The following is a 24637-nucleotide window of genomic DNA, read 5'->3' on the forward strand; positions in this document are numbered from 1 at the left end:
GTACAATTCAGACAAGAGTTACGCTTTGTACACCGACTTACCTGGAATATACCAGTCTGGGGTCCTCAATTCAACACCTGCCAAAGAGAAAGTACAATTCATAAATTGATGGAAATTTTTAATTTCAAGTTATGAAGCATGGATTCAATAAAAAGATATCAATATATGAAATTTCAAATGAAATTTCAGTAAAATTTCTACAAATCTCTCATTGTAACCTTGGTAAAATCCCTTGAGAATATACACGAGGCTTTATATGACAATTTTTGCTTTTTCTACTTCAATTACCCCAGATATAAAAATAATTGGGGACAAGCTATGGAAATTCACAGTACATTTGTTCTCTTTTTAACTATGTTAGAAATTAGAAATTAAGAAGTTAGAGTTAGAAATTAAGTTTGTTATGATTCATTCCACCCAACACTGATTAAACAATAAAACAAACAAATGAAATGAATCATAAAATTGCATACTTTCTTGTCAATTTAGAGCAAAATGATTATCAGCCTAACCTTGTTGCCATTTTATTTAATTAGTTCATTGTATTCTAAAGACTAGGAATAATCTAGTCCACATTGGTATCACTGACAAAGGTAGAAGAGATTAAGACGTTTCAAGGTCATAATTTAGGAAGCTACGAAAGTAAAATAAATTAAAAAAAAGGGTTCAAAGGATTGACACAAGTGATACAGGCAGTAAAATATAACAGACCTACACTAGTTAAATGCCACATATTTCAATGCACAAGCTTGCAAACTTCAGATAGCTGAGGCATGCACATTAATATAGAGCATGATCTATTCCTGAACAGGGCAAGCATGGCAACATTCCCAATCATTCGAGATTGGGAGGGGGATACAAGGTGCAGGGAATTTGAAGTATATGCTAAATTGATTATCAAACAGGACCACACATTTGAACAATGAGGGAACAAATGTACTATTGGGAGTGCACAACAGATCTCCATTCAGTGAGAGGGAGGCAGAACAACCATGTGGAAAAACTTTTATATATTCAACAATTATATGGCAGCAATAGTAAAATATTTAGACTACACTGATATCAATTAGGATAGAATCATGTAAAAGATATAAAGGCTGTATAAAGAAAATACATTTTGGAAGAATTTTGTTTTAGCTACTGTGCAGAATACCAAAAGAGGGAGCAGTTCTGTACTAGTTTGGGAGAAGGAACCCACTCAGTTGGAGGGGAATTATGAGGCAAGAGGCATTTTAATGCATGGGATAGTAATGTAATGCAGTACTGGAAAAGGAGAGACTACAGCAATTAAATGATCTTGTTAGTTGAATACAACCATTTTTTTTTTAACTGGAAACATTATATAGGAGGCATTCAGGCTTGAGAATGAGAAGTAAAATAAACAAGTTCCCCTAAAACAAAAATGGTGAGATTAACAAACTTAAAGCTCTCTGGATGTTCATGTGCAGAATATACTATAGAAGAGAAGCATATGTCAGATAAGGAACAGAGTGCTGGAGTAACTCAGCGGGTCAGACGGCATCCCTAGAGACATGGATAGGTGGCGTTTTGGGTTGAGACCCTTCTTCAGACCCAAATCGTTACCTATCCATGTTCTCAGAGATGCTACCTGACCCGCTGAGTTACTCCAACACTGTCTTTTTTTGGTAAACCAGCCTCGGCAGTTCCTTGCACCCACTTGTGTCAGATATGCTAATTATATAAACTTTAGTTGGCATGGACAAACTGAGCCAAATGGCCTATTTCTGTGCTGTATAGCTTGTTGACTGTGTGGAGGGCTCAATATGCAGTAATTTAAGGATAGTAAAAAGACTAGGGCCAAAATGAAAAAATAAATTACAAATAAATAAATATGAAAACCAGCAAATAAAATTAAGGAGATTTTACTAATACACAAAAAGAGGATAGCTTAGGAAAACAAAACATCGATTAGACATCATAATGGAATCCTGGAGGCAGAAGAATTAAATGTAGTTCTTTATGAATACTTTGTGTGTCTTCACAGAGGTGGCAGTGTAAACACTGTAATTAAGGAGAATAGATTGGGTAGCAAAGGAGGGACTATTAAGGAGTTAGAGTCATAGAAGAGTCACCACAAAGTCACATCAGCCCTTGTCCATGCTGACCAAGTTCCCCAACCAAGCCAGTGCCATGCCTGGCCTATAAAGAAGGTTACAGAACAGAGAAGCTTTGAAAAATTATGAACCTCAAAGCTCATAGCCCAATATACCCGATGATAATAGTAGGGAGGCAAGAAAGTTATGGCGGCACAGTAGCGCAGCGGTAGAGTTGCTGCCTCATAGCGCCAGAGTTCCGGGTTCAATCCCGACTATGGGTGCCATCTGTACAGAGTTTGTGTGTTCTCCCTGTGACCATGTGGATTTTCTCCGAGTGCGCTTATTTCCTCCCACATTCTAAAGACATTGGTAAAATTGTAAATTGTCCATAGTGTGAAGACAGTGCTAATGTCGCTGGTCGGCGCGGACTCGGTGGCCGAAGGGCCTGTTTCCACACTGTATCTCTATAAGGAGAGGTTATTATAACCATATAACAATTACAGCACGGAAACAGGCCATCTCGGCCCTACAAGTCCATGTCCTACAAGTTATGACTCTACGTATGGTGTAGTCAAAATCTCTCAACCTCTCTCATTGTGGCCCTTTCATTATTCTAAAGGAAGTCAAGGTTATGGGGAGAAGAGGGGAAAATGGGGTTGAGAGGGAAAGACAGATCAGCCATGATCGAATGGCAAGGAAATGGTCCAATTCTACTCCCATGTTTAATGGTATGAAACATTATTTTTGCTGTAAGGCATACAGTTCTAATCATCTTTGGATGGAAGGATGCAACTTCAGCCATTGGAAAAGTTTTCATAACTTTTAGTTACTTGTCAAAATAGTGGTAATTTGAGCTATATGAATTTGAGTAGTATGAAATTACGAAAAATAGTAATCCATTTTCCATCCAACAATAAGAGAATATTAATCAATTAATTTATAATATACTTAAACAAGATTTGGGGAGATTTTTCTCCATCCAGCCTGCTGTGGAAATTCACATTGTAATTATGATAGAGATGGAAACCATTCTCACAATTGAAAAGTACAGGAAAATGCATTTGAATTACACGAAATGCGGAATTCCACAATGGATTAAGAGATGGAAGTGGATTTTAACCAGACGACTCTTTCAGTCAGCATGCAAATGTAGAAAAATCTCCTATAATATCAAAACTTTCTGTGATGATACAAGAGGTACCAAATATTTAGTGATTTAAAGCTGTAGAAAAAAAATGGCAACAGATCTCATTGAAGTGTGGCAAGTGATTACATAGAACAGTACAGCACAAGAACAGGCCCTTCAGCCCACAATGTCTGTGCTGAACATGATTCCAAGATCACCATCTACCTGCACATAACCCATATTCCTCCATTCCCTGCATAACCAAAAATCTTTTAAATGCAACCAGAGATTACAGTTATAGTTAAGCTAGATAAACAATCATTTACCTTTCGGTATCTGGCAAATCCATTCAAGTCTAATGTCGCAGTGGAAAGGCATTAAGTGATATTCAAATTTCCTTCGGATGTCAAACATAAAATAATTCCATAAAGGTTTCTGTGTCTGTAGAAATACAAAAAGGTTAAGACAAGGCTCCATTTAATCTCGAAGATTTATATTATATTTGGCACTTCTAGTTGCCGGCAGCAATAGTTTGCCACTTTCTGCTGCTGAATGCACTCCATTCACATATCAGTGCTGGTACGAAACAAAATTTTTCACTGTACCTCTGTATCACAACAATATTAAACCCAAACATAACCGAATAGATCTCTCAAAGGAAAGGGTGCAGAAAAGATTTGCGAGGATGTTGAAATGAAATGAAATGATTCAATTTATTGTCATTGTCAGTGTACAGTACAGAGACAACGAAATGCATTTTTAGCATCTCCCTTGAAAGGGAGACACAGGGCGTCGCGGTGTGCCCGCGCCTGCCGCCGTACATTCCATTACAGGCAAAGGTGGGTGAAGTGTCTTGCCCAAGGACACAACGACAGTATGCACTCCAAGCGGGATTTGAACCGGCTACCTTCCGGTCGCCAGCCGAACTCTTAGCCCATTGTGCTATCTGTCGCCTTCGTTGCCAGGACTTGAGCGCCTGAGCTATAGGGAGAGATTGGGATGGCTAGGACTTTATTCCTAGGAGTGCAGGAGGCTGAAAGGAGATCTTAGAGGTATATAATATCATGAGGGGTATAGGCAGGTGAATGTACAGACACTTTTAGCTAGAATAGGGGAAATCAGGGACCAGAGGACATAGATTTAAGGTGAGACAGGAAAAATCTGATCGGAACCCAAGGGGCAACATTTTCCACTCAAGAGTGTGGTGGGTATATGGAATGAGCTGCCAGGGGAGGCAAGTACAATAACAAAATTTAAAAGACACTTGGACAGATACATAGGCAGGAAAGGTGTAGAAGAATCAAGATCTGCACAGACACGTTGGGCCTGTTTCTCTGCTTTATGACTCTACGTATGGGTGCAGTCAAAATCTCTCTATGTGGCTCTCAGTTTTTTTTTTTTAATCTGCATTCTTTATAATGATAACGCCACAAAGCTATAATACTACATTCTGCATTCTGATACTTTTTGCACTACCTATTGTACTGTTTATGATTTAATTGTTATCATGTATAGTATGAATTGACTGGATAGCGCACAAAGTGTTTCACTGTATCCTGTACATGTGACTATAACAAAAGCAATACTCCTACCAAATAAGATATTGAAATTCTTATTTCATTGCAGCTTATTCCAAGCATTTAATTGGGCTTTTCTAGCAGGCACCAACCCAGGTCAGGTGTCTGGCTGTAAACTAACTGAAACATAGGTGGCCCAAGTGATCACGCCAACCATTACTGTTTCTGTTTATTGTGTTTTATGTCCAAGATTCATTTCATTGACCCAACTGTTGGTCTCTGTCCAACATCGCCTGAGAGGGCCTTGTATTAAATGAAAGAACCTTCTAAACTCCAGAGGGAGTTTCAAAAGAGATGACATATACACAAATTGTTGTAATTCGGAAAGATGTGTTTATAAAGATGAATAATTGTCAATACCCATTTGAAATGTATGTGGACAGCACATCAATTGCCATCGCAAGAACAGGCGGTGCAGTGGTAGAGTTGCTGCCTTACAGCACCAGACACCCGGTTTCCATCCTGATTACAGGTGGTGTCTGTACAGAGTTTGTATGCTCTACCTGTGACCACTGGGGTTTTGTCTGGGGGCTATGGTTTCCATCCTTACTCAAGGCATACAGGCTTGTAGGTTAATTGGCTTTGATAAGTTGTAAATTTGTCCCTAGTGTGTGTAGGTTAGTGTGTGGGGTCGTGATCGCTGGCCGGCACAGACTCGTTGGGCCAATGTGCCTGCTTCCGTGCTGAATCTCTATAGAAAAGTAAAGTCGAAACAGCTTAGGTTAAACTAAAAGTAGTCTCCAATTACCATCAGCTGTAAAATTTTGCATTTAAAGTTTTGAAGTCATACAATTCACTGCAGAAGTCAGTATTTTCAGTTCTTCTAATGCTGTAACTGAGATAAGTTGATAATACCCACTGACATACACATCTAACAACGTGAAAAAGCCCAGGGCAAACTATTTGCTTCTGACCATTCTCGAAAAATGTTGAAATACTGTCAAATTCACCAAGGCAGGCTGTCGAACTGGATCATTCTCATCATTGCAACTGATCAAATATTGTAGAGACTCAGCCTGGCCATTAAAATGCTTGGCTTTACTGCCCACTGAGGCCGCACTGACCAGCAATCATCTTGTACTCTAGCACAGCACTATCCTATATAACGAAAGACAATTAACCCACAAACCTGTAAGTCATTGGAGTGTAGGAGGAAACGAGAGCACCCAGAGAAAACCCTCACGGTCACAGAGAGATCATACAAACTCTATACAGATAGCACCCACTCGTCACGATCGAACCGGTGTCTCTGGTGCTGTAAGGGAGGAACTCTACCGCTGCGCCTTTGTGCTCTCCACACTCAATTCAGAAGTGTAATGCAACATTCACTGCTCACTGGATGTCTTCACCAGTGTAAAACTCGACAAACCTCAGCTTCAAAAAGGCAGCCAGCTTCATCAAAGATTCACACCAGCCTGGCCACACTTGCATTTCACACCTGCCATCAGTAAGAAGGTACAGCAGCCTGAAAACTTCGGTACCCTGACACGGCGTCGAAGGACGAGAAGCCGAAGCGAAGAAGTAGAAGCCAAATAACCGAACGGAAACAAAGTCGAAACACCAAATAATCAAAAGGTACAAAGTCAAAACGGCAACCAACCGAAAGGGTGGGATGCCTAAATGCAAACTAACCGAAAGGCTGCGTCGCCTACAAGCCAACTAACCGCCGAATGGACGCTCAGCCGAAAAGTGGGGGCTCCTTTGGCCACTTGGTGCTCGGGTTCAGAGTGCCCAGTCACCTATGGCTTGTGTGGGAAAATGACTCCCACACTCCTGTCTCCACCGGCCAGTGATGTGATGGACGCAGGGGTCTGGACCAACCGCGTCCATTCGGTTAGTTTTTAGGCGTCCTGCCCTTTCAGTTAGTTGGCGTTTCGGCTTTGTTTCCGTTCGGTTATTTGGCTTCCACTTCTTTGCTTCGGCTTCTCGTCCTTCAACGCCACATCCGCACATGGAAAACCACGTCCTGCAAGTTTCAAGCACAGCTTCTTCCCAACAACCTGCAGGCTCCTTGAACACTACAAATACCTACTAAACTCCAAACTAAGCACTCTTGGTTGCATTTGGGACTTTGGTCTTTTGTTTTAGACTAAAGTATAAACAAATAAATAAATAATATAAATATTTGATTTTTTTTTTGTTTATTATATCTGAGTAGACATGTTATGCTGCTGCAAGTAAGAAGTTAATTGTTTCCTGTTCAGCACATGTCAATTAAACACTCTTGACTCTCATTAAGGGATTGGGCAGTGTGCTCGATCAGTTTCTTTGCCAGTGACTTCTTACGTATTCCCACAACCATTAGTGCTTTCCTTGATACAGACTGTGCTGGAGGAACTTAACGTGCTTGCTGAGCGAACATCTCCCAGTCTAATGTACTTAACAACGAGAACAGATAACAAAATTTCAGGAGCACAATTAGGGGAAAAGGAATTTAAATAAAGATTTCACTCCCATCCCATCAGAGTAAATCAGGCTGGGTAACAAATGTGGCTTCAACACAGTCACAGCACCCTGACTAAAATTATTTCTAATGGTTCAATGGTTTGTTTATTGTCATGCGTGCCAAAGGTACGGTGAAATACTTTTTGCTTTTGACTCAGTGAAATTATTGCCATATTTCCCAGATTAAGTACCTCATACATTGGAACTGCCCACTGAGTCCATATGCAATAGTCACCAGATTTTAGCACCATCTTACATAGTCAAAGCTGCAGCTGACTACAAAGGCCCATTGCCAGCTAGGAAATAAGACCTTAAGCAAATGCCTCAAGAAAAAATCAGCTGGAAGACCTCAGCAGATCCATTAGGATTTGTGGAGTCATGGGGTTGTCAATGTTTTGGGTCATGACCTGGACCAGGAAGTAGAGTGCAGAGAGATGGTGTAAAGAGGTGAGAGGGAAGAGCATGACAGGGGGTAGGAAGTTGAGGCGAGGTGGGGGGGATGACGGGCATTTGGAGGTGGACGAGGGAAAAAGAGGGGAGTGTTAGAGACAAATGCTGATGGGTGGCCAAAAGATGAAGAAATAAAAAAACAAAAAAATGGGCAGATGGAGCCAGGTGGGGGAAGGGCGAGGTAAGGTAAAGACAGCGATTGGAAGGTGGTGCAAAATCAGGTGCAGGAAGGGTTAGGAAGGATAGGTCAGAAGTGAATCAGAAGGTCAGAGTAACTCAGCAGCTCAGGCAGCATCTCGGGTGACGATGGATAAGCAATTTTTCGGTTGGGGCCCTCCCTCAGAAGGGAGACAACCTAGATGGTCCAGTAGAAATGGGAAAGAAATAAATGTGGCATTGGTTATCTGAACTTGACACATTCATCATTCATACTATTGGGTTGTAGGCTACCCAGGTGGAATACAAGGTGCTGTTTTTCACTTTGCCAGCAAGACTGAAGTCTTACCTGAAATGCACTACAATCTCGCACAGCAAAATCATCTTCTTTAAATTCAACTGGTAAGACCACCAAGGAAACCTACAAAAACATTAAAACACAACAGGATAAAAGGCGACCATCGATCACTCATTCACACTAGTTCTATGTTATCCCACTTTCTCATCTACTACCTACATTCGAGGGCCAATTTGCAGAAAGTCAATCAACCTACAAACCCGCACCTCTTGGGATGTGGGAGGAATGCCCGAGGAAAGCCCGAGGAAACGCATGCAATCGCAGGGAGAACGTGCAAACTCCTCACAGATAGCACACGAGGTCAAGATCGAACCCAGGTCTCCGGTGCTGTAATGCAGCGACTATACCAGCTGTGGAGGTCAGTGAAAGGAATCTTCAATCTGCACTCTGTAACGCTAGTTTCCCCACTGGCTTGGAAATAAAACCTCAAATGTGGCGGAAACAAAAGAAAATTCACAAAGCAACACATTGATTCAATTTAATGTGCAGTTACACAGGAGAGAAATTGATTTTAATTGGTATATTGTGCAAGGTATGCATGTGGGACATTTTTTATTTCAAATTTCTTGGGCACCAAATGGTAATTAATGAAAGAAACTGAACAAGACTATGGAGGCAAAGTTTAAAGGAGAGGAAGTTTTTATTGACACAGAAGATGGTGAGTACCTGTAACGCATCGCCAGGGAAGGTGATGGAGGCAGGTGCGACAGTGGAATTTCAGAGGCTTTTGGAGAAGTACATGAATATGCAGGTAATGGAGGGATATGGAATACATGCAGACAGATAAGAGTTGGTCTTAGCTTCATGTTCAGCATGGACATTGTGGGCCAAAGGGCTGTGATTTCTATGTTCTAAACAGGTGTGTCAGCCGGATGGACTCCTTTGAAACCACACTGGTTAACGAATGAATATGGAGAAGCAAAAGTCTTTTTTTTTTTTAAACCAATCTCTACCTCCTAATTCAAATGTGGGCATTTGGGTCCTGAATGTTCTTATTAGCTTAAGTGGAAATTCGGGTCAGTGCTGAATGAAATGTTTCATCTTTAATTGGCCCTCTCATCAGAACATCCGATATTCAAGATCCACTTCAGCAAGTGAAGCTCATGAATCTAGACTTATACTCCAGGGCAGTTCTGAGGGAACACTTAGCGGAGGTAACAATACTTCCACAAGATGTTAAACCAATGGTTGCTCTCCCTGATGGACAGAAAAGATCTCTTGACTTCATTGTGAAGATCAGCAAACGCCTTGTGTCAATGTTTATCATGGGTGTAAATTGTCCACACATGCTTTAGAGACACAACCAGCGAACTTCTATAAGATAGTGTTTAAAAAATAACCCATTAAAAATAAACACCAGAAAAGATGACATTTACCGGCCGGCCATCACTCCATTCCCAAGAGCCTTTGGAATCTGGATTTCTCTTGTTTAATCCAACCCAAAACCACCGTTCATCACTGCAGAAGGAAAGGAAGGATACAATACATTTGAAAAACATAGGAAGATGATATGTCATTTTGTTCCTCAAAGTTGTTCACATTCTATTTGGACTCCAGTTAACACTAACAGGTGGCATTATCCAAAGTGACAATGGTTATCAAGAATTAGTGGCATTTTGACCAGCTGGGCAAGTGGGCAGAGGAATACTAATGGAGTGTAAGTCAGCCAAGAACGAGAAGTTACATTTTCTGGTACATCAAACTAGGGCAGGATCTTCACAGTGAACAGCAACGGCCTGGGAACTGCTGAAGAGCAGAAAGATCAAGGAGAACAAGTACATAGTTCCCTGAAAGTGACGCCGCAAGTGGATAGAGTGGTGAAGGTTTTTGGAATGCTGACATTTGGACAGGCATGTCGATAGGAAAGGATTAGAGGAATATGAGCCAAATGTAGGCAAATGGGACCAGTTTAGATGGGGCACTTTGGTCGGCTTGGACAGGTTGGGCTGAAGGCCCTACTTCTGTGCTGCATGACTATACTTCAACTAAAATAAAAATAATCTTGAAAATATACAACAGAAAAGGCAGATTAACTGCTGTCTGTTCCAAACCTGTTGATCACCAATGGCTATTGTGTTTCCTACATTGCAACTGTACATTGCTTCAAAAATACTTAATTGACTATAACTGAGATATTCCAAACAGGACATGCAAGACATGATATAAATGACTACTTTTTTAAAATATTCTATTGATGAAATGTTAGTGTTGAGTAAAACTCTCTCTTCCCAGTCACATCAACCTATAATAGATAGATAGATAGATAGCCTTTATTGTCATTCAGACCGAAGTCTGAACAAAATTGCAGCAGTCATACATATAATAATACAATAAAACAACAATAAACACATATTAACATCCACCACAGTGACCACATAAAGACAAGTATACTTCTGACAGAAGTGGTGTCTGGAGATGGGACTCAATCTGAAACGTCACCTATCCATGTTCTCCAGGGATGCTATCTAACCTGCAGTTACTCCAGCACTTTGTCATTTTTTTGTGGATCAGCATCTGCAGTTCCTTGTTCCTACACTTTTGACAGACAGCTTTAAAAGGACCTTTAAGCAAACAATAGGTTTGAGTTGTTCAACTCTTCTTTCCCACTTCCAATTAAACTGCTTTGTTCCTCTTCCTCAAAACTAATCACCACTTTCAATTCCCAATAATTTCACACCAGTTTTGCATGACAGGGTTTTGATTCATTGAATAATTTGAACGTTACACAAGCAATGCAGCTAGTTGCCATTCGGTTTAAAAAAAAATGCAATTCATTTATAATTCGGTTTATTTCAATTTAAAAGTAGTTTATCAATATGGATAAATTGGGCCTAAGGGCTAGCTTCCATGCTGCACAGCTCTATGAGTTTGTGATTAGATATGGATTATCCAAATCGGAACACTGAAAAACATTTGCAAAGTTTAAATTATGTATTTGAACAAAATTGCTTGGACCTCTAAGTTATTATCCAGCCAAATGCAGCGAGATGGGACTAGTGTAGATGGGGTTTGTTGGTCAGTGTGGGCAAGTTTTGTCAAAGGGCCTGTAGGACTCTAATAAAAGAAATAAGTAAGTAAAACTCCACACATTTATGTTGCTCCACTTACCTGATTGTTTTTCGCAGCAAGCTGTGAAGATATACCATTTCATCGTGGTGACTGAAACTTGGTAGATGGGCTCCCAAAGCCTCACAGAATCGCTCAGCTTCTTCCCAGGTTCTCTTTCTTACCACTCTCTCGTGATGAAATATCTACAAATTCAATTTGAAGTGATTGTTATTCCTTTGTCTGGCAAAATTCAAAATAAAAAGTTATCATGAATTGTGTGGCGACCCAGGGCACAAAAGGACAAGAATACTCAGTGAGTTAAGGACATTCATTCTGTAAGACAGACACATAATGTTAGAGTAATACAGTGGGTCAGGCAGCTTGTCTGGAGAACATGGATTCTACCAGACATTGCTGAACACAGCTCAGATGCTGGTACCATTTGGGGCAGATACATGGTTCAGAGAGCAGGGCTGTAAGAAGTGCAGCAGGCAACAATGATGAGCTACAGTGATTGAGGGAATCTCATTGTACAGGTTTGCTGCAGTGGGAGTCTGCTCATCGATAATTCCCCAGAGTAAGATGTGAATACAATAGGGAAGCATTCATGAAAATGCAGGTACTTTGATTTAGTTTACAGATACAGCATGGAGACAGGCTCTTGGGCCCATTGAGTCCACGCCGAACATTGATCACCCACCCGTTCAAACTCGTTCTGTTATCCCACTTTTGCATCTAGAGTCAATTTTAGAGGCTAATTAGCCGATAAATTTACACTAGAGTCAATTTTACAGAGACTAAATAGCCAATAAACACGCACATCTTTGGGATGTGGGAGAAATCAGAGCACCTGGACGAAACCTGAATAGTCACAGGGAGAACGTTCAAAGTCCACACAACACCCGAGGTCAGGGTCTAACTGGAGTCTCGGACGCTGTGCGGCAGCACAGTGCGATCCCACAGATTCAATGTGATCGTTGCTTATTTGCCCCAGGCCACACATCCTCATCAGCGGGTTCCCCATAGCCATGAGACCCCTGATCTTTCAAAAAATGCATCTGGTACTTGTCTATACAGAAATGTTGCAGTGCGTTCAGCAGCATGGCTGACAATGCAAAGATGGGAAAGGAGGTTAGACCACCTTATTCACTTCAAAGGATGTTGTGCAGAATGCAGAGCATCACTCAGTGTCCCTGGGTTAAGAAGGGATCAAAACTAAAACAAGAAGATGGAGGAACTCAGCAGATCAGGCAGCATATGTGGAGGGAGGAATGGACTGAGGACGTTTCTGGGTCGGGACACTTCTACAGAGGGGGAAGAGGGGAAGGAAAGTTGGAAGAATGGCTTGGAAGTCAGGCAAAGCCTAGCAAGATGGGCAGATACAGCTGAGGGAGGGTTTGATTGGTACAAGTAACAAAGGCTAGAGGTTAAATATTTCCAGTTACACATCCTCCCAGCAAGAGAAATTAGGAATGGCAACGTTATTAAAAGTTTCCTTTCTTATTCCACTTTGTACTTTAAGGAAATATGCAATAATCAATGGCAACTGGTTCAGATAACTCCTTTTAAGAGGCCATCAGCCACTTACTTCAAAAGTTTCATTAATGGAAAAAGGTAAAATGCAGATCTCGTGAAAATGCATTTTGGTTTATGTTCCTAAGTTTTAGGAGTAGAATTAGGCCATTTGGCCCATCAGGTCTACTTCGCCATTCAATCATATCCTTTCTGCTCAACTCCATTCTTATGCTGTCTCTCCACAACCCTTGACAACCCATTTCAGAGATGGTTAATTGTATTTTCCACATTGAATCTTGTTACCAATTCCTCTCTGGCATTTCACCTGTTAGCATGTTTAACTATTTCACCTTTCAATGTTGTTGGTATAAGATTTTGTTCATTTATTCCCATATACACATGAACAAATTTCAGTTATTCACCTTGTAACAGTGATGGATTTCGGCATTCGTCAGCCAACCAGTGGGGCAAGGACCTGTTGGAAGCTTTTCTTCAGTTCCCGTGTTATTGGCAATACTCTTCTTACAAATGGACATTGCATTTATCGTCTTACAGTTCCCAACTGCCCAACGACCAAGAGATTGTCCTGTTGTCATAATGACACATCCACCTGGAGCATCTGAAACAAGGAGTTCCTGTAAATAACATCTGTGCAACATTCATAATTTGTTCATTTTAAATATGATCACAAAGTATGAGATCACACTCAGATTATTGGAATAAAAAGGAACTGCAGATTCTGGTTTACACCAAAGATAGATACAAAGTGCTGGAGTGACTCAGTGGCTCAGGAAGCATCTCTGGAGAAAATGGATAGGTGATGTTTCGGGTCTGAAGAAGGGCCCTGACCTGAAATGCCACCAATCTGAGCTCTGCATAGATGTTGCCCGACCTGCTGAGTTACTCCAACATTTTCGGAAGTTGCGGCGCTGTTGAACGGCTGCAGCTCGCCTGCAGTCCGTCTGTTTTTACTTTTTTGTGTTGTTATTTTTGTGTTGTTTAGTTAAATTTTTGGTTATTAGGTTGTGTTATGTGTGGTGGGAGGCTGAAACAGGAGGGCTTTCTGTCTCTCCCTTCGGGGGAATGCGACTTTTTCTTGTCGTATCCCCCTTCTCTGCCTCCGTCTGCGCTGAGGCCTAATGGCGGAGCTGGCGGCCTCCAACCTGCGACCGACCTCGAGGCTCCGGAGGTAGAGCCAGCCAGGACTCACCAACGCGAGGCTGGCCGTCTTCGAGCTGTGGCGGCGTTCGGGCGCTCCAGTGGCAGCAGCACGACTCGGCGCTCCGGTGAGGACGGCCCCTCGCGGGGCTGAGATGCTCCGGAGGCAGCGGCACGACTCGAGCCTGGGACGGCGCTCCCGTGAAGATTTTTGCCTCCATCACAGTGAGGAGGTGCCTGGTGAACTCACTGTGGTGGATGTTAATTTGTGTTTATTGTGTGTTTTGTTGTTTATTATTACATGTATGGCTGCAGGCAACGACATTTCGTTCAGACCGAAAGGTCTGAATGACAAATAAAGGATCTAAGTCTAAGTCTAAATTTTGTGCTTATCTCACATCCTTGGACTTTGAATTGAATACTCGTTATTGGAAAATATGTAAACTCTTATAAATATTTTTTGAAAATCTTTGGTTTTTATTACGACACTTACAGAAAGTGTGTTTGTACATTTATTACTATCCCTCTGCTAGTTCACGATCTATAAGGATCTGAGAGTCTACCAAGCCTGTTGATACATCGTGGAGCAGGCTGGACCAAGGCAAGAAGCCGCCACAATGGCCAGTCATTACATCAACACAACATTAACCTATAAATGTATACACGTCTGAAGAAGGGCCCCGACCCAAAATGTCACCTATCCATGCTCTCCAGTGATGTTGCCTGACCCGCTGAGTTACTCCAGCACTGTGTGTCTTTAATTAACTATCGCATAAACTATAGATTGTCTTCGGTTGCATCCAAAGGGCTTTTTTAGCACTAGAATTAGGGTTTTCATTTATTGAATTTTGCTTATGATACATTATCTCTGTGTACTGCGTTTACAGAACTGTTATGCAAGTAAGAATTTCATTGTGCTGTCAGTGCATATGACAATTAAACACTCTTGACTATTTAAATTTGGATCCCTGTCAGCATTGCAGGGAGGGAGAAGATGTTGTGCTCATTAAGCTTCAAAGACCAATGCCTCCCCCCTAGACTGCTTCATGTTTTATCAGCTCCAGCCAGAAATCAGATATAATTCTTTATCACGTGACATGGCCAAATCATGCTCCAGCAACATGTTTATTTAGTTAGAAGACTGCAACTTGCCACAGAAATACCTTCTTGTATCGATGTCAGTCATACAGCATGAAAGCAGGCTCTTCAGCTCAACTTGCCCATGTCGTCCAAGATACCCCATCTATATTAGTTCCACCTGCCAAAGTTTGGCCCATATCTTTACTTGGTTTGTAACCAGAGGCATTCCAGGATTTCTTTTTACACAAGGGGTTCTCACAGACCTGGGATTAGAGCTGGGAAGCTAAGACACTCTGGAAACGCACTCTTCTAAAACAATCCATGACTGCGGAATGTGGGGAAATGGCCAAAATGTGCTTGTTCTTGGATCTCCCAGACGGTGTGTGTGTATATCTTTGCTTCCATTTGCTTTTTTATCATTAAACAATACTATAAATCTTAAGTTTTGATACACTTTCAGGATATCATGCAGATAGTTATGGTTAAAAATGAAACTTTGTCTGGTTCTATAGTTTTAAGTACCATCGTTACTCCAATCAACATATTCACCCCAAATTTGCATCATCACAGGGGACTATAAAATTACCAGGATCAACATCAGTGACAATGGAGTAAATTTTTCACCATTTATTTAGTTTATTGAGTGACTGGGATGAGACTTGTCTTTAATTATACTGGTGGCCTTGACGAAGCAGCGCGAAGTGCAGACACAGTCAATGGGAGATTGGTTTGTGTGATGGTCTGGGCTGCGTCCACAATTTTTTGTTGTTTTTATATTGACAATTTCTCCATGATCATTTGCTAATGTTTGTCATGTCTCTCACTGATCAACCATTTCCATGGCTGTAGCGGTACTGTTGGTGGATTCTTTCCAACTGCTTGACATGTGCTACATTCTTTCACTGTTTGTTCTATGTTCTTATCTAGACCAGGCCACCATAGATAGCTTCTAGCTAGACTTTTTGTTAGACACATTCCCAAATGCTGATCATGAAGATCTCCTAGCAATTTTACTCCATATCTTTCAGGGATTACAACTCTCACTCCCCACAAGACACACCTTTTGTCTTCTGAGAGTTCATTCCTACGTCCAAAGAATGGTTTCAGTTCTGCCTCTGAATATGGCATCTTTGTTTGGCCATCCATTTGTAACATACTCCTGTACTCTTGACAAAAGTCTGTCAGTGCGAGTAGCCTTCCGAATGTTCCCTGAAGTGATAGGTAACTCATCTACATGAGAGAAATAAAACACGTCCTCTCTGTTTGGGGTAACTTCTGATTCCAAAAGTAATCTAGACATGGCGTTGATGAAGCCAAGTTTTAGTTAAAAATATAAGAAGATATTAAATTGGCTTCTGGGCTAGCTTACAGCTTATATTTAGTGTCAAATTAGGCTTTCCTCAGGTTGCGGGGTGTGTGAGATAACATTGTCTCCCAAGTGAAGGAGTTAGAGAGATATCTTTGAAAGTAAGATGCCATAAACCAAATGCCAATGTTTATGGGGGAGGAGGCAATAAAGGAAGAGAGAAATAAACAGTCACATCTTTGTAAACAAATGACCTATGTTTATGAGGGACCAAATGACAGAGGAAGCAGCGAAAAGAGCTAGGGGTGGTCTATTTGGAGATAAAGCAAATAGCCAATGTTTTTAGTATATCTTGTACCATGTAAAAAAAAGGTTTGATGTGATGCATTCTGTGGAAACCTTTTCCAGTACTTCTGACCATGACTAATGTCTGTGGAATGTGATAAGGGGACAAAAAACCTATTTAAAGCAATGTAATTCTGTTGTTCAGGGAAGGTGACTGAGCACAGTCAAGTGTCTGTGTTGGTCACTTGACTGGAGTTCTCCCTCCCTTCCATCGGCCGATGTTAAGTAAAGTTTTGAACTGGTCTACCAAACAGTTTGTGTGGTGTCTGTTTATTAAGAAGCGAACCTGGTTTAGTAGTTAAGATAAGTAGCTTTTTCATTGGCGTAGTTATGCAGGCCTCGCTGGGACCACATCAACGGCTGACTGTGCAAGCGGTTGCGGAGGTTGCCGGGATTGGAAGGGAGATAACTGAGCTCTATCGGTCCCCTTGTAAGACCGACTCCCTAGAAACTCCCGGGAACATCTGTGATCCTTCATCAGAGGTTGACTTGGTTCCCTGCCGAGGTTCTTAGAAACAGACAAAGGTAAGACCAGTTGGGCTTTATATGGTTTTTTTTTTTTTAAAGAAGGGATTGTGTATGTATTTTTAAGACAGAATTGTGCATGTATTTTTAAGAAAGGTCTTATGTATATTTTTAAGAAGGACTTGAGCGGTTTCTCTTTCTCTTTTTCTCTCTCTGTCTATCTCTCTTTGTTTTCTCTTTTTCTCTCTCTACTAAGGGCTCATCAGCCTTGTTGAGATATCCGTGATTTGTCGGGTTGAGATACGGGGGTTGAGGTGTGTGTCTGGCTTATTGAGATATCCGAAGCTTTGTCGGGTTGAGAAATAAGTGACGTTGTATATTACAGTATTAAGAAGTCTGCCAAGTTGAAAAAAAAACTGGGGTCTCGGTTAGCGGGTCTGCTTCGTTGAGACACTTGGGTCGTATATTAAAGAGTTAAAAAAAAAAGTCAGCCAAATTGAGAAACTGGGGTCTCATTTAGTGGGTCGGCCTGGTTGATATATTTGGGACGATTCGGAATTAAGAAGTCTGTTTTCTCTCTCTCTCTCTTTCTATTTATCTATGGGGAATGCTATGGATACCGGTCCTATATATGTGTTATTTGAATCCTATGTATAATAAGAAATTTAGAATGTTAAGTTACAAGTTGACCACATGGTTAGGGGATGAAGCCTGGCCTGTAGGGGGCACATGGTATGATGAGACAATTAAATAAACAGAGGTGTTGATATGGGAAAGGAAGACAGGAACCCACTAGAAAGCCGATTTAAAATAGACTTTAATTTACAGCAATTGAACACTAAATTCCTTCCATTTGGCCTATAAATTGATGTAAATGAGATTTAAAAATCATGTTTTATTGTGAATTATTTGTGACTATTATTTGGACACTTAGGCTGTTTAAAAATGTTAATCATTTATTAAGAAATGGATAGATGTTTAGATCTAGTAATTGAAGTTTGAAATTAGCTACAATTGGGTAACTAACTAATTATATGCTTTTATTTCAGGTCATCCAAGTAAGATTATTTTATATTTGTGTCAGAATGGTTCAATCTATGATAACTGAAAATTTCATTCAGTTCTCTTAATTTTTAAGAAGGTTATGGGCTTTTGACGGTCCATGATCACAGTTTTTTTTTTGTTATGTCCATAGAAAATCAATAGGGAGCAAGATGCTAATTTCCGAGTATGAAAATGGCCATAACTTTTTTATTACTTGAGATATGAAAGTGAATTAGGTGTCAAATTAAACTTATTGTTATGCTTTATCTGATGGGATAAATTGCAGATTTGATTTTTTTTAAATCTCACAATTTTGTAACTTTGCTAGATAGAGTTAAGAAACTAGGATAGCACTAGGAAAGGATGGAAATTATTGCAACTAGAATGCCAGTGGGCAGAGGAACAAGAGAATAGAATTAAAAGACAGGCAGGAGGTGAGAAACAGGTGATGGTTCGTAAAAAATAAACCCAGTACTGGTAAATCCTCTGGAGGAGACTTCATGTCTGGCACGACGACCCTATTTGGTAATGAAAATGAGGAGGAGTTAGATAATCTTGTGAGATGTCCACCTCCCTATGCCCTACCAGTAGCAATGGCATCTTTACCTGGGACAGTTCCGTCAGTAACATCCCTATAACTTGAAGTTCTGACCTTACAAAGCTCTCCAGGATTGGGAGCACGGGAATCCCTTTCTGTGTGTAATTTGTTTAAGGCATTGATGCTACCAGAACAGCTGATCATTATTAAATGTACTGCACACACTGGTGCTGGGGACTCTATAGCAAAAGGCAATGGGTTGCTGATAGTGTATCCAAACAGTGCAGCCTGTACATCCAAATGCATAGTGACAGCAGCTAAACAGATGCTAGCAAATAGAACGGTCCTGCCAAACATGAGGGAGGTATGTATATTACAGAGGGACGCCTCTTGTATATAATAATAACTATGGAAACAAGAGGGCTGTGCCATTGATTCAGCACACCCCGCTTGGACAAGTTGGTGTATACGATACATTTTTACCCGTCTTACCCATGCTGGTAAGGAGGGAATGATAGGATAACAAAGGAAATGTGGTGGCAGGCCTCTGAATGTAAAATTTGCCAATGATATAATCCAGGCAAACCAATTAGGATACCCTCAGGGGTGACGCCCAATGCCATCATGATCGTTTGAATGCATACAGATTGGTTTTATTGAAATGCCAAGGGCCCAGTGTTATAAATATTGCGTAGTGATTTTAGATTTATTTAGTAGGTGGAGTAAAGCTCTACCAACCACCAATAATAAGGAAATATGTGCACATTTTAATATCCAACAGCAATTCACTGTGTACACCACCCACAGGTATCTGGGATGGTGGAAAGACTCAATGGGGATTGCAAAACAAAATTACCCAGGAGGTAAATCCTTTTTCTGACAAGCAACTATGTTATAAAAAATTGGGGATGCAGGAAAATTCAATGGTGAAATGAGGATAGGATAGGGAGACTGAAAAGTCAAGGGGAGTCTGACTAATCATGATCTGGATCAATGTCCAATTAGGGTTAGGTACTCAGGATTTTGGTAAACAGAAGTCTTGTCAGAAAAAGGGAAAGTAAATTACAAAGAGATGTCTATGAAGATGAAATATTATATACTGCTGGTAAAACAATGTTTTTGTATATGTACTGCTTGTAAAACAATGTTTTTTGTATGTGGAATGTGTGAAATTCGAAGCAATGTGCAAAGTTGTGTGTCGCTTTAAGAAGTTTGTCCTTTAAAGTTAAGAAACAGGCATGAATGGGGGGCGGAGCTATACTCGATGGATAAAATGTGTTGTTTGATTATAAATCTTTTGAACCAAGTTAAAAAAAAGACTCATCCCGATTAAAGTGTTAAATGAGATTGGAAATGTCAAAATTACAGAGAAAAGAAAATGTATTATTGATTACTGATTCTGAATGAGTTCTTTTGGGAAAGTTTGTTTTGATATGATAACAGAGGTTGTCTTTTAAAATGCAAATGAAGCAAGATTACTGTTTTGAAGCAAACAAAAAGATGTTGAAGCATGTGCTGTGTGAGAGAAATGAAGGTAGATGAAAAATTGTCTTATGACTTACAAAAAGGAGGTTTGAGGGAACTCACAATGAGGAACAAAAGGTGAGAAGATAAAGTAGATTGGGGAAGAGAACATATTTGGAGAATTGAATATTTAGGTGGGGAGAGCCTCTTCGGAGATAATCGGATTAAAGAATAAATTCACAGGGAAGTGTTAAGAAGGAACTGGAGATACTGAAGGATCAAAGGTAGACAAAAGTGCTGGTGAAACTAAGCTGGTGAACAAGATTTACAACTTTTTATTGCCCCTGGAGAGTGGGGGGAAGCCACTTACAGGCCCTGGGCAATTAACTAATTATGTATGGTCGGCAATTAACCCATGTCTTGCCAGATCTACATTCCCAGGTTGGAGGAGCTTTGCTGGGAGCCATAAAAGCTATACGATGCGGGTGCTGGGACAAGAAGAAATTGAAACTGTATTGAAAAGAACAACCAAGTGTTGCTAACAACATGAACTGCTGTAAAGATGAAAGATCATCGTCGCTGGATACATTTGATTGACTGTGAACAGTTTGTGGAAACAAGGACGATGGGCTATTGATGTTCCTTTATTCTGGGGTGGCCCAGCCCACATGGACTGAACTTTCTTCAGAATGGCAAACTTGCGGACTAACACACATTTAAAGGATGGTACACACCTCCTTTTAAACAAGATTGAAGTCAAACATGACAAGCGCAGCAAAGATACCCTGACTACAGACAGTAAGAGGTCTGCAAAGGCCAGTTAAATCTACCTGTTTTTGCCACAACCAAGGCACTGGTGTATTTTAAGGAAACAGTATATTTGTGACAGGGCATTGTTATGTTGCAAATGCAGTGCCACACAAGAGAAGCATGAACCAGTTACACCAGCACACAGGGAATTCCAAACGAAGCCGAATAAAGGCTGAGCAATTTTTATGATCCTTTTCCTGTCCTATGGTAGTATATTAGTGTCACGTCCGGGGGAGGTTGGTGGCCATTTAAAATGTTTGGAGGGACTTGTGGAACGATTGTCCACTATGAATTGATTGTGTTACTAGTGTACTATTAAATTGTCTGATGAGATGCTTATGGTCTTTCGTATGTACTCAGGAAGGACTGTAGTTGTTATCAAAATTTTGATAAAAGGATGGAATGATGAAGCCGAGTTTTAGTTAAAAATATAAGAAGATATTAAATTGGTTTCTGGGCTAGCTTACAGCTTATATTTAGTGTCAAATTAGGCTTTCCTCAGGTTGCGGGGTGTGTGAGATAACATTGTCTCCCAAGTGAAGGAGCTAGAGAGATATCTTTGAAAGTAAGATGCCATAAACCAAATAACCAATGTTTATGGGGGAGGAGGCAATAAAGGAAGAGAGAAATAAACAGTCACATCTTTGTAAACAAATGACCTATGTTTATGAGGGACCAAATGACAGAGGAAGCAGCGAAAAGAGCTAGGGGTGGTCTATTTGGAGATAAAGCAAATAGGCAATGTTTTTAGTATATCTTGTACCATGTAAAAAAAAGGTTTGATGTGATGCATTCTGTGGAAACCTTTTCCAGTACTTCTGACCATGACTAATGTCTGTGGAATGTGATAAGGGGACAAAAAAAACCTATTTAAAGCAATGTAATTCTGTTGTTCAGAGAAGGTGACTGAGCACAGTCAAGTGTCTGTGTTGGCACTTGACTGGAGTTCTCCCTCCCTTCCATCGGCCGATGTTAAGTAAAGTTTTGAACTGGTCTACCAAACAGTTTGTGTGGTGTCTGTTTATTAAGAAGCGAACCTGGTTTAGTAGTTAGATAAGTAGCTTTTTCAGCGTCAGCATTGCTGCGCTCTGCTGCCTGACGATACTGAATATCATATTGATATGTAGACAATATCAATGCCCATCTTTGCATTCTGGCTGCTGCCAGAGTTGGTATGTGTGCGTTTGGATTTAGGATCACTGTCAACGGCTGGTGATCTGTCTTGATTACAAACCTTCTACCATACAAGTATTTGTGAAACCTCCCACCACCAAAAATCAATGCAAGAGCCTCTCGCTCTATTTGCGCATAATTTATCTCACTGGCATTGTGTGTTCTAGTCGCAAATGCCATTGGCCTCTCCTCTCCATTTTCTAACAGACGAGAGATCACAGAACCAACACTGTATGGTGAAGCATCACACACTAACTTCATTGGCTTATTGACATCGTAATGAACACGCATTGTACCCTCTGCCAACTGATCTTTACATGTCTCGAAAGCTTGGTCACATTCATGTGTCCGCTTCCATGGTACATCTTTTCTCAAGAGCTCAGTCAACGGATGTAAACAGTGGACAGATTTGGCATGAACTTCCCATAATAATGCATTCATCCTAAAAAGGATCAGAGCTCAGAGATGTTTATGGGAGTGGGCGCGTTCTTAACCGCATCAACTTTACCCATGGTGGGGTGTAGACGACCCTTGTCTATCTTATGGCCCAAGTACTCTACCGAGTTCTGGAAGAACTCACATTTCTGTGCCTTCACTCTTACACCATGTGTTTCAAGGCATTTGAGTACCACTTCCAACCTTTCATCATGTGTCTGCCTGTCAGGGGCTGAGATGAGGATGTCATCCAAGTAATACACCACACCTTCAATTCCCTCTAGAATTTGTGTCATCAACCTTTGAAAAATCCCTGGGGCTGATGATATACCAAATGGGAGCACATTGAACTGAAACAATCCCAAATGCATGTTGATAGTCAGCTGGGATTTAGATTCGTCATCTACACCTAAGTGCAAGTAGGCATTTGTCAAGTCCATTTTTGTGAAGACTTGATCGCCTGTGAGGGTGCTAAACAAATCCTCTGACGTTGGTAGGGTATCTGGTATGCTACCTTCAAGTACCTGGTTTACGGTTATCTTATAATGCACACAAAGTCTAACACTACCATCAGGTTTAGGTACAACTACAATGGGTGTTGCCCATTCACTACCTTACTGATAATATTCTCAGCTTCAAGTCTTTTCAGTTCTTTCTCGACCTTAAGTGCATACGGCACAGCCCGTGGTTTGCAATGCACTGGTGTCGCTTCCTGCTTCACTTGTACTTTCGCCTTGTACCCCTTGATTGGCTCTCCCTGGTCGCTGAACACCTTCGGATGTTGCTCGATTATATGCCCCGGACACTTGAATTCTTCGCGTACGAGAAATATCTCATTCCAGTTTAGCTTCAAGATCTGCAACCAATTCCTGCCTAGCAAAGCAGGCTTATCTCCCTTTACAACTACGAGAGGCAACTCCGCCTGTTGCTCCTTATACCTTACTGATACCTGTACACTTCCTAACACTGGAATCTTCTCTCCAGAGAAACCACGTAGCTCGATTCGCTTCGCTTCCAAGGGAATTTGACTCGGCTTCACCCGATACATAAATTCTGGAATCACGCTCACAGATGCTCCTGTGTCGACTTCCATGCTGACATGAGCTCCATTCAATTGGACTGGCATGGACACATTCTTTGTCTTCTGGTTCGCTAGCTCATTGCTGCAGATGGTGTACATGTCGAGAGGCTCTTCCTCTGCCTGCAGTTGATCCACCTTTGCTCTGCTTAGCCTTGCGACAAGCCTTCGCTAGATGTCCCATCTTGTGACACGAGTAACACTCCACCTTGAAGAACGGACGAGACTATACTAGATGCGAGCCCAAACAGCAATAGCATGACTTTGCAGTAGTCTTGCTACCCTTCCATGGATAACGATTCTCTGAAGTCTTTGTCGACTTATCCGTCTTTGGTTTGCTGGACTGCAGCTTGTTCAACTATTCCGCTGGTTGTCCTGAGGTTGTCCTGACTTCTCTAGAACCCCACTCTGCCATATCCATTGACAAAGCAGTTTTACAAGCGGTTTTAAATGTCAGGTCGTACACAGTCATCAGCTTACTGTGGATCCGCTCACTTCTCAGTCCACACACGAAACGGTCTCTTAATGCCCGATCTTGGAAATTTCCAAATTTACAATGAATTGCTAACCTCTTGAGTACCACAATTAAATGACTAATGTCCTCCTCTGGAAGTTGGCATCTCGTTCCAAATCGATAGCTTTCAGCTATTTCTAAGGGCTTAGGGACATAATGTTCTGTTAACTTCTTAAGAATATCCTTCAAAGGTGTGTCTGGTTTGGCTGGAGCTAACAAATTCTTTACCGTTTCATAAACATTGGGACCCATTTCAGTGACAAAAATTGCTCTTTTCCTCGCTTGTGTTGCTTCATTCAAACGTCTTGATTCCGCATCAGAAGCTTCTACTTCAGTAATGTTATTTGCAACAAAAAGGATCTCTGAAAGTTCGATGTACGCACTGAACGTTTCCCGGCTTTGCTGTAGCTCACCCAATCGTCCGAGGTACCCGCTGGGCACTGCCATTTTAGATTTCTAAGTCTCACAGAATTCAAACTTTGTGACCGGATTTTC

At 41.1% G+C, this 24637-nt stretch overlaps 1 protein-coding gene across 3 annotated transcripts in view; it reads right to left on the reverse strand.

Annotated features, from left to right (window-relative positions):
- Positions 1–24637, reverse strand: part of ly75 (lymphocyte antigen 75) — a 111997-nt gene that overhangs the window by 49693 nt on the left and 37667 nt on the right. For all 3 annotated transcript variants that reach the window (XR_008723732.1, XM_055638125.1, XM_055638124.1), the window contains exons 12-17: positions 13155–13351; positions 11278–11420; positions 9546–9627; positions 8161–8232; positions 3510–3624; positions 42–77 (exon numbers count right to left, since the gene is read on the reverse strand). Coding sequence is in view for 2 of the 3 variants with exons in the window: in XM_055638125.1 (XP_055494100.1) it covers positions 42–77; positions 3510–3624; positions 8161–8232; positions 9546–9627; positions 11278–11420; positions 13155–13351 (645 nt within the window). In the remaining variant the exon portion in view is untranslated. The remainder of the gene's footprint in view (positions 1–41; positions 78–3509; positions 3625–8160; positions 8233–9545; positions 9628–11277; positions 11421–13154; positions 13352–24637) is intronic.

The sequence above is a fragment of the Leucoraja erinacea genome, chromosome 7 (assembly GCF_028641065.1).
Source record: "Leucoraja erinacea ecotype New England chromosome 7, Leri_hhj_1, whole genome shotgun sequence".
NCBI lineage: Eukaryota > Metazoa > Chordata > Chondrichthyes > Rajiformes > Rajidae > Leucoraja > Leucoraja erinaceus.